At 37.3% G+C, this 12,796-nt stretch overlaps 1 protein-coding gene across 8 annotated transcripts in view; it reads right to left on the reverse strand.

Annotated features, from left to right (window-relative positions):
- The window catches only part of RASEF (RAS and EF-hand domain containing), an 825,381-nt gene that overhangs the window by 728,803 nt on the left and 83,782 nt on the right, over positions 1 to 12,796 (reverse strand). For all 8 annotated transcript variants that reach the window (XR_011966209.1, XR_011966208.1, XR_011966205.1 and 5 more), the window contains 2 exons: positions 7,020 to 7,139; positions 1,771 to 1,847 (listed from right to left, as the gene is read on the reverse strand). Coding sequence is in view for 3 of the 8 variants with exons in the window: in XM_072605244.1 (XP_072461345.1) it covers positions 1,771 to 1,847; positions 7,020 to 7,139 (197 nt within the window). In the remaining 5 variants the exon portion in view is untranslated. The remainder of the gene's footprint in view (positions 1 to 1,770; positions 1,848 to 7,019; positions 7,140 to 12,796) is intronic.

A 12,796-nucleotide genomic window follows, 5' to 3' on the forward strand; every position in this document is an offset into this window, starting at 1 on the left:
CATTGTTGTCTACCCCTATAGGTAGCTAGCTAGGTATCATACTAGAGAATGCTAGACCTGGAATCAGGAAGACCTGAGTTTAAATCTGGTCTCAGACATTTTAATGACACTGTGCAAGTCACAACTCCATCTGTAAAATGAGCTAGAGAAGGAAATGGCAAAACACTCCAGAATCTTTGCTAAGAAAACCTCAACTGGGGTCATGAAGAATTGGAAACTGAAGAACAGAAGAATATATACTCAACAAAAATATTTTTTTTGCTTTTGTATACCCAGACATCTAGGAGGAACTTAATAAGTAAGGATTTATTGACTGATTACTTCTACCTGGATATCTTGCCCTGTCACTCTTCTAGAAAGAGACATTGTAAAAAAAAAAAAAAAAAAAAAAAAGAAAGATGTGATACGAAGATGAATTTTTCTATTCATTAGATCTTTTAAAAATCAACAATATCAAAGAGAACCATGTGAAGTAGTAGAAAGGATATTCGTTATTAGGATTAAAGAGAACTGATTTTTCATTAACAAATAGAAGTCATTAATCTTTCTCGGCCTCAGTTTTCTCATTTCTAAAATACAGGAATTGGATTAAGTGATGTAAAAGGTCCCTTCCGTGGATCCTTCGAGTTCTGTGACCAGCATTTTAAATAGTAAATAGCTAGGACTGAGTGACTACTTACAGTAAAGTACCAGATTAAAATACATTAACTTGTTCAAATTGTGAATATATTATCAGTAGAAGAGGTTTTTTCATTGAAGAAAAGATAATGTCTGAAAATCTACAAAGCATTTTCATTACTGAAATTATGTCTTGGTAAGTCTACCATTTAAAAACAATAGGCCTGATTTCATCTTTGTCAGCTACATTTTAATTTTAAAATATTTAAATTCTTGAGGGTCACTCATAGATCAGATTTCTCTTCCATAAAGGTTCTCTCCATTAAGTGACACCTCCCCTAAACTAAGTGGAATCAGATATGGGTAAAAGTATTAAGACTAACAGATAATCTTATTATCTCTTCAGATTTTTCAGAAGAATTAAAATGCTTACATTCAAGTCTATTAAATTTAACGCCGACACTTTTATCATAACAGAACAAAATTAATATCATTTCCACAGGTTAATAATTACTCAGAAATAGTTTTGACAAAGTATTTTCAAACTGGCATATCAGTAGGACAAAGTGTGGGGTAACCAAAGGAACACTAAACTGGGAACTAGGAGAGATACATTCCAGTCTCAACTAGCCCAATAACGATCAGTTTGACCTCAGGCAAACCATTTCTCTGGGTTTCAGTTTCCTCATTGGTAAAATGAGGAATGAGAAAGTTGGGAAAGACAACATTCTAAGGGCTTTTCTCCCTCCTCCTCACTCCGCCCCCCAGCTAGAATGTTCTCTGAAAATTGCTCTAAATTATTTTATTTTGAACACTGGAAAATGTCATAATGGCTGGTTGTGTTCATAATGGATTGTTGTATTCAAAATGAGGTTCCTGGAATGAGTCACAGAAGTCAACAATTAGCTTTACAGTGACATTTTAAAGAAATGTCAACTGCACCTCTGATGCACCTGTTTTGTTTGGCACTGAAGGTATTTTCTAATGTGACCTATTCTCATGAAGTACATGTTTATTTACTCCTTTTTTCTGCAATCAGAAGAGCAGAATATTTTCTAACTAGTTCTAATGGATGGTTGAGGTCAGGAAGTCCGATCTAGAAACAAAATCAACTGAACACTTGCTTTTCAAAAGCAAGGCACACATTTTTACCTTGCCAGATGGAGAACGGCTTCCACAACGTTGGATCCATCTTTAGCACTTGTTTCACAGAATAAGGCACCATAGGTCTAGGAAGGAGAAACACATTCGACAGTTACATGGAAGGTCATGCCTTTCTAGGAATTTTAGCATTTTAATCAAACAAATCCTTAGAGTAATTAACTTTATCTGAATACATGCCCATAAATATCTTGTTTCGGTTTTTAAGGGATGACTCATAATTTGCTAAAGATTTTCTAAGACTCTGAATGTGTGAGGGAGGAATATCAGGCTTATGTAGATTACAGACATGGTTATATGGACTGAGGGCTGGAATTAAGTGCCAAAAGAAGTGTTCAGATCCAGACTTAAAAACTTACTAGCTGTGTGACCCTAGAAAAGTTAAATAACTTTTCTGGGTCTCAGTTTTCTTCATCTGCAAAATGAAGATAGCTGTACCTATTGTTAGTTATCGTTAGGGATCAAATTAGATGACACATGTAAAGTGTTTTGCAAATATTAAAGCTATGGAATTATTATCACTATTATTACTTTATGATTAAGGATGGTGATGATGCTCTATAAGAAAAAAATTTGGTGATCTTTTCCTGGGCTTTAAAATTCCCATTCCCACTGTTGTGCTATAAGAAATGATGAGCAGGCAGACTTCAGACAACCCTGGAAAGATTTATATGAACTGATGCTGAGTGAAATGAGCAGAACCAGGAGAACTTTGCACACGGTGACAGCCACACTGTGCGATAACTGTCTTTGACTGATTTAGCCCTTCTCAGCAATGCCAGGATCTAAGACAACTAAGGATCTATGACTGATGATGGAAAATGATATCCAAATCCAGAGAAAGAACTTTGGAGTCTGAATGCAGATGGAAGCAGACCATTTGCTCTCCTTTTCTTTTGTTGTATTGTTTTGTTTCTTCTTTCTCATGGTTCCTCCCATTAGTTTTAATTCCTTTTTACATCATATCTAATGTGAAAATATGTTTAATATGATGGTATAAGTAGAGTCTATATCAGATTGCATGTCATCTTGGGAAGGGGGGGAGGAGAAAATTTAAAACTCAAAATCTTATGTAAATGAATGTTGAAAACTAAAAATAAATTCTAAAAAAATTCTCACTCCCAACATTCTCATTTTTGAAACCTCAAGGTTACTTCACACACTTTTCCTCACTGTCATGCCATATAGCCCATCAGCTAGGAAGTTCTCTCAAATGTACTTTCACAACATTCTTGCATTAATCTCCTCTTGTTAAGTCCCACTGCCAACACCCTGTTATAGTCCCTCATCTGAACTACTAAAGTAACTTCAACACACTCATTTCCCCTCCCTACTCTCCCCAGAAATCCATCCTAAATATCAGTGGCAGAACAATCTTTCAATAATTAATCTACCAATAAATGTTTATTAGCACCTACTATATGCCCCACACCATTTTAAGTGCTCTTTCACAGAATTTGGAAGTTTGAACTGACTGAACTGTGCATAGAATGAAAGCCTATAATAACATAAATGATACGGAACATACAACTTCTGCATGCAGACCTCTAAGGAGAGAGAATCCAGCACTTCTGAAAATGAACCATTGCAATTTTATATCCCAATGCCTAGCATATTACCACGCACATAGTAGCTCTTAATAAGTCCTTGCTGGTTGATTAGAATAGCTTTAATTGTTAAGGCTCAGTTTTTAGGTGATGCCTCAGTTTGCCTCTTAGCAATTTCTATTGATTGTTCCTGGCTCTGGGGCCAAAGAGAACATTACAAAAGGTAGTACTGTGATCTGTGTTTGTGTTCTTTGTTCCCTAAGGCCAAGGCATAACACCTCTAAATGCATCTTTCCCAGTGCCTCCTCTGCAATAAAGCCTGTCAAATACCTGAGTCTTATCTTCTGGTCAAACACCATGAGATCCTTCATCTAGGACTCACATGAAATGAACTCCAAGTCCTTCACCATACCAGTAGCCTTTCTCTGAACACACTCTCTCTCTGACTCACCAATGTCCTTATGCTGTGGTGCCCAGAACTAAGTGCAGTGCTCCAGAGGTCTAACTGTGACAGAGTAGAGTTCTCAACTTTTAATTCCTGGAAGCTCTGATTCTCTTAAAGGAACTCAAAACATTATGCTCTCTTACGCATAAGTCATGGCATCTCACTGCATTTGTTCATTGATTCCCTTCTGCCTCTCAAGTAAAGCTCAAATTCCTTTTCTTAGCATTCAGGGGTCTTCCACAAACCTGTATCACCTTATCTTTCCAATCTTATTTCACATTAACTGTCCTTCAGGCACTCTTGGCTTCAGACTGTTTCTATTTACTGAGCAAACGTCTCCTTGTTTTGGTTAACGATGTTCCCTCTTCCCAAAATGTTCATTCTCTACTTGAGTAGTGGATAGAATACTAGACTCAGAATCATGAAGATTCATGTTCAACTTCTTACTCAAATAATTACTAGTTGGGTGGCCTTGGGCCAGTCATTTAATCTCTCTCAGTCTCCGAGTTATAGTGTCTACAATAGCTTTAAATGGGATTTCTTTTTCTATTTCTTGCTGTTGGGCTTTGTTAGTAATATACAGAAATGCAGATGATTTATATGGGTTTATTTGGTAACCTGCAACTTTGCCAAAGTTGTTTATTATTTCAAGTAGATTTTTACTGGATTCTCTAAGCATATTATCATATCATATACAAAGCATGATAACTTAGTTTCTTCTTTGCATATTCTAATTCCTTCAATTTCTTTTTCTTCTCTTCTTGCTAAAGCTAACATTTCTAGTACTATATTGAATAACAGTGGTGATAATGGACCTCTTTATTTCACCCCTGATCTTACTGGAAATGCATCTAGCTTATCCCCACTGCATATAATGCTTGCTGATGGTTTTAGGTAGATACTGATTATTATTTTATGAAAAGTTCCATTTATTCCTATGCTCTCCAGTATTTTCAATAGGAATGGGGGCTGTATTTTTTTTTGAAAGCTTTTTCTGCATGTATTGAAATAATCATATTGTTTCTGTTAGTTTCATTGTTGATATGATCAATAATGCTGATTGTTTTCCTAATATGGAACCAGCCCTGCATTCCTGGTATAAATCCTACCTGATGATAAATTCTTGTGATAACTTGCTGTATTCTTTTTTGCTAACCTTAGTTAAAATTTTTGCCTCTATATTCATTAGAGAAATTGGTCTATAATTTTCTTTCTCTGTTTTAGCTCTTCCTGGTTTTGATATCAGAACAATATTTGTATCATATCTCAGTCTCCATCTTTTCATCTGTAAAATGGGGATAAGAATTGGCTCATGGGGTTGCTGTGAGGATCAAATCAAATGAGATAACATGTAGAAAAGTGCTTAACAGAATGTTGGTTACTATTATTAATGATGTTGTTAATATTATTTTTGATATATTGTTGTTATTGAATTTGTAGGTATTCTTTAAAGCACACGTCAGACGTACTCTCTTTGCATGCAACCTCTTAATTCTACCTCCCATTAGGCAATACCCTTATCCCAATTAGATTTCTCATACACAGACTTTGGTTACTTTTTAGCAGAATGCAAGTTCCTTAAGGGCAGAGACTTTTTTTTTCGTTATTGTTCTGATTTTGTATCTTCAGCACCTAACATAGTTAGTGCTTAAAATGGTATCCCCGGAGTTCGGTGACATTTTAAACTATTAAATCCTAAAACTGCATTGACTTTTGAGACACACTCAACATTTTTAATTCACTGGCAAACCATGTACTTATTAAGTAAATGTGGGCAGAAGATGATGACCTTTGTTTGTGTTCCCTGCTTCTTTTTTCCCCCAAATGTTGATATTCCTCTAAAATTCACAATTTGTAAAGTACTTTTCTCTCACCACAAACCCTCTGAGATAGTTATCAGAAAGATTATTTTATAGGTGAGGCAGTTGAATGAAGCTCAGAAAAAGAGAGTTGTCTCTTCCAAGGTTACATGACTAGTAAGTAGCAGTCAAGACTCTAACAAAAATTTCTGGAATCCATATTGGACTTTTCCACAGTGGTACTCTGCCATGAGCAAACCTCATACTGGGTAGGTAAGTAACCAACAGAAAACTGCTACTAGCAAGCAAATGACTGTCAAAGGATTGCTTCATTCTGTGTGCTTGTATCCCCAATGCATGGCACACAGTAGGTTCTTAATAAATGCTTGTGGATTACTATTCAGTGATACCTAGGAGGGCTAAAGGAAGAAGAGGCTAGTAATCCACATTTTTGCTCCCTTGAATTACTCCCCATGATAAGCTTCAGTCAGGTTGCTACACTCTCTCCCTCTCTACAATCTCTCTCCTTTACCTTCTGCTTGTTTTCTTCAAGGGCAGCTAGGTAGCACAGGTGATAGTGTGCCAGGCCTGGAGGCAGAAGGATCTAAGTTCAAATCTGGTTTCAGACACTTACTAGTTGTGTGACCCTGGGCAAGTCACTCTGTTTGCCTCAGTTTTCTCATCTGTAAAATGAGATGGAAAAAGAAATGGCAAACCTCTTAAGGATCTTCACCAACAAAACCTCAAAGGAGATCATGAAGAGTCAGATACAACTAGCTGACAGAACAACAAATGTTGCTGAACAACTGTTTGTTTCTATGTTCTCATGCAATCTGAATGACTAAAGTTTTTTCTCCCATACTGAACCTCTAGGGTGCTGTGTGTCTACTATGTTTATTGATCAGGAGCTAACCAGACTCTCAGACTCCATCTCCTCATTTGTAAAAAAGAATTAATATCCTAAGGTCACTTCTTGCTTATGGCCCCATGATTAAGTCGCCTAAAGGATACCAAAGAGATTAGTCAATTTTCTAAGCATTTACTAAGCAAGTACAATTTGCCAGGCACCATGCACATAAAAAAAAAATGAAACAATTCCTACTCACAATGAACTTACATTATAATGAGTCGGTCTAGAGAACTGATTCAAAACTGCTTTACATACAAGAGATCAGATTTCTGCCCTTAGTGAGCAAAGCAGAGAGAAGGTTATCAAAAAAGATTGGAAATCTGACACTGAGCATAGTAGTGTGGATCTGTAACAGGTTGAAATGACATCCACATACATACATATTGAACACAAAATTTTGTTGACACTCTGAGCAGTCTCAGTTGTATTCAGTGTGCTTAGGCCACTATGTGCCTAATGACCTAAATGAATAAGGTAATCTATGTTTCTGCATCTAGATTTAACATCTCTCCTAAAATGGTATTCATCGTTGATCTTACCATGGCCAGTTTTTCTCCAAAATGTTTTGGCACACATTGCTGTCCCTGGGCCAAAGCTGTTTCACAAAGATCTGCCTTATTTCCCACCATCATAATTGGAATTGTTTCACGTGCTGCATCCTACAAAAGGGGGGAAAGAGAGAGAGAGAGAGAGAGAGAGAGAGAGAGAGAGAGAGAGAGAGAGAGAGAGAGAGAGAGAGAGAGAGAGAGGAGAAAGAAAGAGAAGGAGAGGGAGAGGGTGAGTCAATGTCAGGGGATCCTTCTATATACAAATTGCTACTCTATGTATTACTAAGTTAATAATAAAGGTGACAGGCATTATTAGCACAATAGCACAATTTACAGCTAAAAATCTAACTTCTTATTTTAAACACAGAGGAAACAGCAAACAAAATTAACTCAAGAAACATCCCTGTATTTAAATATTAAATTGGGCTGTGATTCACACAGTAACTACCTGGAACGTCTGCTTGAAATAATTGTAATTAGATGGCAACTTCCATTAACACCAATGCACAATATATGGTCAATCTTGTAGTTACCCTGTCACATCAATGGAACTAAAATTTTATAATTACTACCATCAGGTGTATAGGGAGGAGGAGAGAAAGAAACAAAGGAACACAACAGAAAACAAGGGCCTAATGGCCATAATTTGTTCTTACATAGAAACCACTATCCGGGAAAATGGGTTGAAATAATGTACAAAAAGCTTTTTGGAAACTTTAAAGAACTTTATATAATATTCGCCATTATCATATAATCCTCAATCACAAGAAATGTGAATTAGGTACACTTACCATGAGTTCCACTTAGATTACAAGCTCAGGTTATATACAGGTTCTCACAAAAATGCTAGTATAGTTTTAAGCTGTAAGAAGTTAGAACTACACTAAGACTTTTGGGACACTTTGGGCTATATAGGTGTGCACATATACACAGATATATTCATATTCTCTCTCTCTCTCTCTCACACACACACACACACACACACACACACACACACGGCTATTTTTCTATGAGTCCTATGTCATATACTTTCCTAAACTATCCAGTGGCAGAAATTATTTGAGATCCTATACATCTAGGGAACCACAGAGTTAGAAGGGGGCAGGGAGAAGAGGGTCATAGTACTGTATCACTCAAACACGTCAACACTCTCTATTCAAAGTCTCTTGATACTTGCCTATAAGCCCATTTGGATAAGAATATATCAAAAACCTTCAATGGTTTTTGCCATTTCCAGTGAAGCAGCTAAACCAAGTGCTTCAAAGACTGCTAAAATGTAAGCCCTATTAGGGCCAGTACATCCTCAAGAGCAATGCTTCCAGATTTCATTCTTCAACCCCGCAAGGTATTAATCATAGCTACTGAAGATGCAGAAAAGAAAGTTCTTGCCATCAAAGTCCTTGGCACTAACAAATGGTTCAACATCAGAAACCAAGTACCCTAATCAGTGGATTGATATTATCAATGGAAATAACATAAGAAGAGGCATCATTACCATCTGCTTTGCTTCTGTATCCTAAGGACCAATGGGACCGTTCACTCTGACTTGTAGTTACAATCTCCCCTATGCATTTTCTCCCCCATTAGAATGTGAGCACCTTGAGAGCAAGGACATTCTTACTACTCTATTTATTTCCCCAGAGCTTAATACAATGCTATATACACTGTAAGCACTTAATAAAGGCATCATCCATCAATGCATTCATTCATAGTTCCCTGTTACTGATAAAGGCCCACTTTCTAATATGGCCCCAACCAATTTTTATGTATTTTATTTTCCACTGATTCCCCCAAACACAACTTTTTGCTTTAGGCATAATGGTTTACTCATTTCTACGAATGGTTTGTTCTCCCTTTTCTATAGCTTTACTCAGTGTACCTTATATCTATAATGTTCTTTCAACCACCTCTCTAAATTCAATGCACCCTTCAAGGCCCAGACCAAATGCTAGTTCCTCTGTAGAGACTTTTATCACCAACTGGTCCACTAGGAATCTTTTCTCTTCTATAGTACCTAAAAGGCAATTTAGTGTACTGGAAAGAACACTAAATTTGGAATGACTTAAGTCACCCCAAAAATGAGTAGAAAGATACAAATTCCAATCATAGCACTGTCATTTAACACTTAAAATCTCTGAACTTTTGTTCTCTCATCTGTATAATAAGGATGATAAGGATGCCCAAACTTCATCACTAAAAAGATTTATTTCAAATATCAACTAAGAATGTATGGAAATCCCTGTATAAATATTAACTACTAAGACTATTTGCTATATTACTCCTTGAGCATTTATTGCATTTTCTTATGTTATTAGTTTTAACACATAAAAGACTTGTCTTTCCAAATGCAAGATTACAGCAGGGATGAGGAACCTGTGGCCTCAAGGTCACATGTGGCCTGCTAGGTCCTTGGATGTGTAGCCTTTTGACGGAGTCCAAGTTTTACACAACAAATCCTTTTATTAAGAGGATTTGTTCTGTGAAGTTTGGATTCAGTAAAAGGGTTGCTTCTGAGGACTATCCTAGAGGGCCCCATATGATCTCGAGGCCACAGGTTCCCCACCCTTGGTCATTATACACATCTTTGGATACTATGTGACTTCCTACCCCAGCTTAGTACTCCAAAAATATTTAATTTAATGATGTCATCAGATGAATGATTGGTTCCAAAAGCTGATTAGGATCTGAAATTTGCTTTAAGGTTTTGCAATACAAAGGCTACTTCCTATCAGTACCCCATGAGGAGCTTCTTAATTTATATGGACTAATCAACAGTAACATATAGATTTCATTGCATTCTTTACCCCTTTCCAGTAAATCAAATCGAGATACCAAATTTTATATATACTTATATATAATATACTTTATATATATTTATGAAGTATAAAAGAATGCTTTCAAGTCAGGAAATCACATAACAGAGATGAGGCTCAGCAGGTCAGTCACTTTTCTGATGCAGAAACCAGATGTAAGATTGCATCCAACTTCAGCCCCAGCTACAAATTCAGGCAGGGATTTTTGATCAAAAGTTATCCCCCTTTCAGATTCTAGTCACAGACTGGGGAAACTGTGGTCCTGCCAACTTGGTAACCTACTTAAAATGTATAAATATTTAACAACAATGGCAGCTAAGATTCAGGAAAAATCTTCAGCCATGTAATGCCTTGGCTGTTTTAAATACTCCAGTTGACTTCAAACACTTTGCATTTGTTTGTCTGTCTCTGTCCTTTGTTTTTGAAGAAGACCATGACATCAGAGAAATGATGGCATGACTTGCGTTTGACCTTGTTTTGAGTGAGGGAGGGCTGGGCAAGGTCACTGGAGAAGGCCCAAGATGCAATGGGCTAAATGAACAAAAGAAAAAAAATAAGTAAATCAAGCTGGGAGGGAAAGAGCAATAGTTACCATCACTGTGAAGGCAGGAGGGTCATGAAAAGAGACATTAAGTAGAATTTGGGCAGGGACCTATTGTTGCACAATGTATGAGCTTTGGAGTGCACTGGGTTTAAGGTTTTGAGGAGGGAAGAGAGGAAGAGGGGTGGGGGAAAGAGAGAGAGAGAGAAAGAGAAAGAAAGAGAGACAGAGAGAGAGAGAGAGAGAGAGAGAGAGAATGAAGGGAGGGAAGGAAGGAAGGAGGGAAGGAAGGAAGGAAGGAAGGAAGGAAGGAAGGAAGGAAGGAAGGAAGGAAGGAAGGAAGGAAGGAAGGAAGGAAGGAAGGAAAGAAAGGAGAGACAACTTGTCCAGGATCCCTCTAGTGTACTAACATCATATGTTTGTTTTTGTCACATCTCCTGGCTAAGCTAAAGGCTCTATGAGGGCTCTTACCTTTTTGAATAGTTGTCAGAGTGGTTAATAGATGGGGCTTCAGAACCTCCCAGCTTGATTTACTTGCTTTTTTCTTTTGCTCATTAAAGGGGCCATTCCCTGATTATTTCTTAAAGAGGTATATTCATTAAATGGTCATTACCTCACTCGAGTACCTGAATAGGCCAAGGTCTCCCACTGCATCCTGGGCCTTCCCTAGTCATCCTGAGGAATTTCTGGTCACTGGATCCAAATGGCTCAGGAGGGGAAAGTAAGGCTGGTGACCTGCACAGCCCTCCCCCTCCCTCAAAACAGTCAAGTGCAAGTCATGTCATTATTCCTCCGATGTCATGGTCTTCTTCAAAAACAAAGGATGAACATAGACCTCTGAGTAGACTGAGCTGCCTGAATGGGGACCCAGCTAGCTGGATAACTCAGCTCATCCACTCCCTTCTGTCTCCCCGCCCTTCCTTTTCCTCTCCAAAGGAAGGTAAATTTGAATGGGCAGAGGATGTCTTGTTAACTTGGGGTTTACAGGCTGGATTTCTTGCCTTTGTTTAATCACAGTCTAAACAAGGATTGGGTAGGGATTATGTTAGCCTTTTGTGGCCCCTCAGTTTATGGCACTTTATTGTTTACTACACATTTGAAACCTGAAGGGCACATATTATCACTACTCTATCCACTGTTCTACCCTTTCCAATTCATATTACTTTTAGCCATGTCTTTCCAAGAACTTTCACTCCAGAATCTTTCTACTATGTGCCTAAATCTGCTCTGGTTCCCTCATTACTTCATGGCTAACCTCACTGAACTCAGGCTATCTCTATGACGTTCCTCATTCTCACTACGTGACCAGTCTACCTCCTTTTCTGAACATAAATGTGCTTGATGACATCTATTATACCACTCCTTGCATGTGAATCATTCTTGGTAACATGATGAAGCCTGCTTACTAGGATAATAAATATACATTCCATTATTTTTTGGGTCATTTGCAAATTTTATTCTTCTGAGAACACAGCCTTCCAAGAATTATGGAAGAGATATGTTGGATGATATTGGAGATCATGAGAGAAATATTGACATTAAAAAGATGACTTTTTGCAAAGATGGACAATTTGAGGTCCCTTAGTGACTAATGATCTCCCAAATATGATCTAGTCTGGTGTCTTCCCCTTAATTCAACTCAGACCATAGCTCACTGGTCCTCTGCAGTAGCTTCCCATGATACATCAACTAATGAACTTTTTACTACAGACCAAAAATTGGTACTAGGGACCAAAAATTTCAATAACTTCTGGTCTATCTTTTGTCTTTCAGTCTTTTTATAGGATATATCCTCATGCCTGGAACATACTTCCATCCATCTTGGAGGTTCCCTGGTTTTCTTCAAAACTCCATTCAAGAACTAGATGCTACATGACGGCTTTTCCTGACCCACCTTCATTCTCAGGTGCCAAGGTAACAACTCTTTATTTTGCATATATTCTGTATTTACTTAGACATAAACGTGTCACTTCCCCCAATAATATGTGAGGTCCTTGATGGCAGGGAATATTTCATTTCTTTTTCTTTTTACCTCCAGAGCTTATTTCAGTCCCCAGCATACAGTAGCTGTATAGGAAAGCACTTATAAGTACTCTGGAATCATGGATGGTCATCGTATTGACTGTAGTATTTGCAGCTTTTATAGTTGTTTTGTCTTTAGAGTGTTTTAATTGTATTAGCTGTTCTCTTGGTTCTGTTTATTTTTTTTATCAGTTTATAAAAAGTCTCCAGAATTGTTAATTTTTATAATCTTCATGCTCTTATGTTTTTACTTATTTCACTCTGCATCAATTCATATATATCTTTCAACGTCTCTTTGAAATTGTCTATTTCCTTGTTTCTTATAGAATATTCATATATCACAATTTATTTAGCTATTCCTCAACTGCTAAGGCAACTCCTTAGTTTCTAGG

This window comes from Notamacropus eugenii, chromosome 1 (genome assembly GCF_028372415.1).
Source record: "Notamacropus eugenii isolate mMacEug1 chromosome 1, mMacEug1.pri_v2, whole genome shotgun sequence".
In the NCBI taxonomy this organism is placed as follows: domain Eukaryota; kingdom Metazoa; phylum Chordata; class Mammalia; order Diprotodontia; family Macropodidae; genus Notamacropus; species Notamacropus eugenii.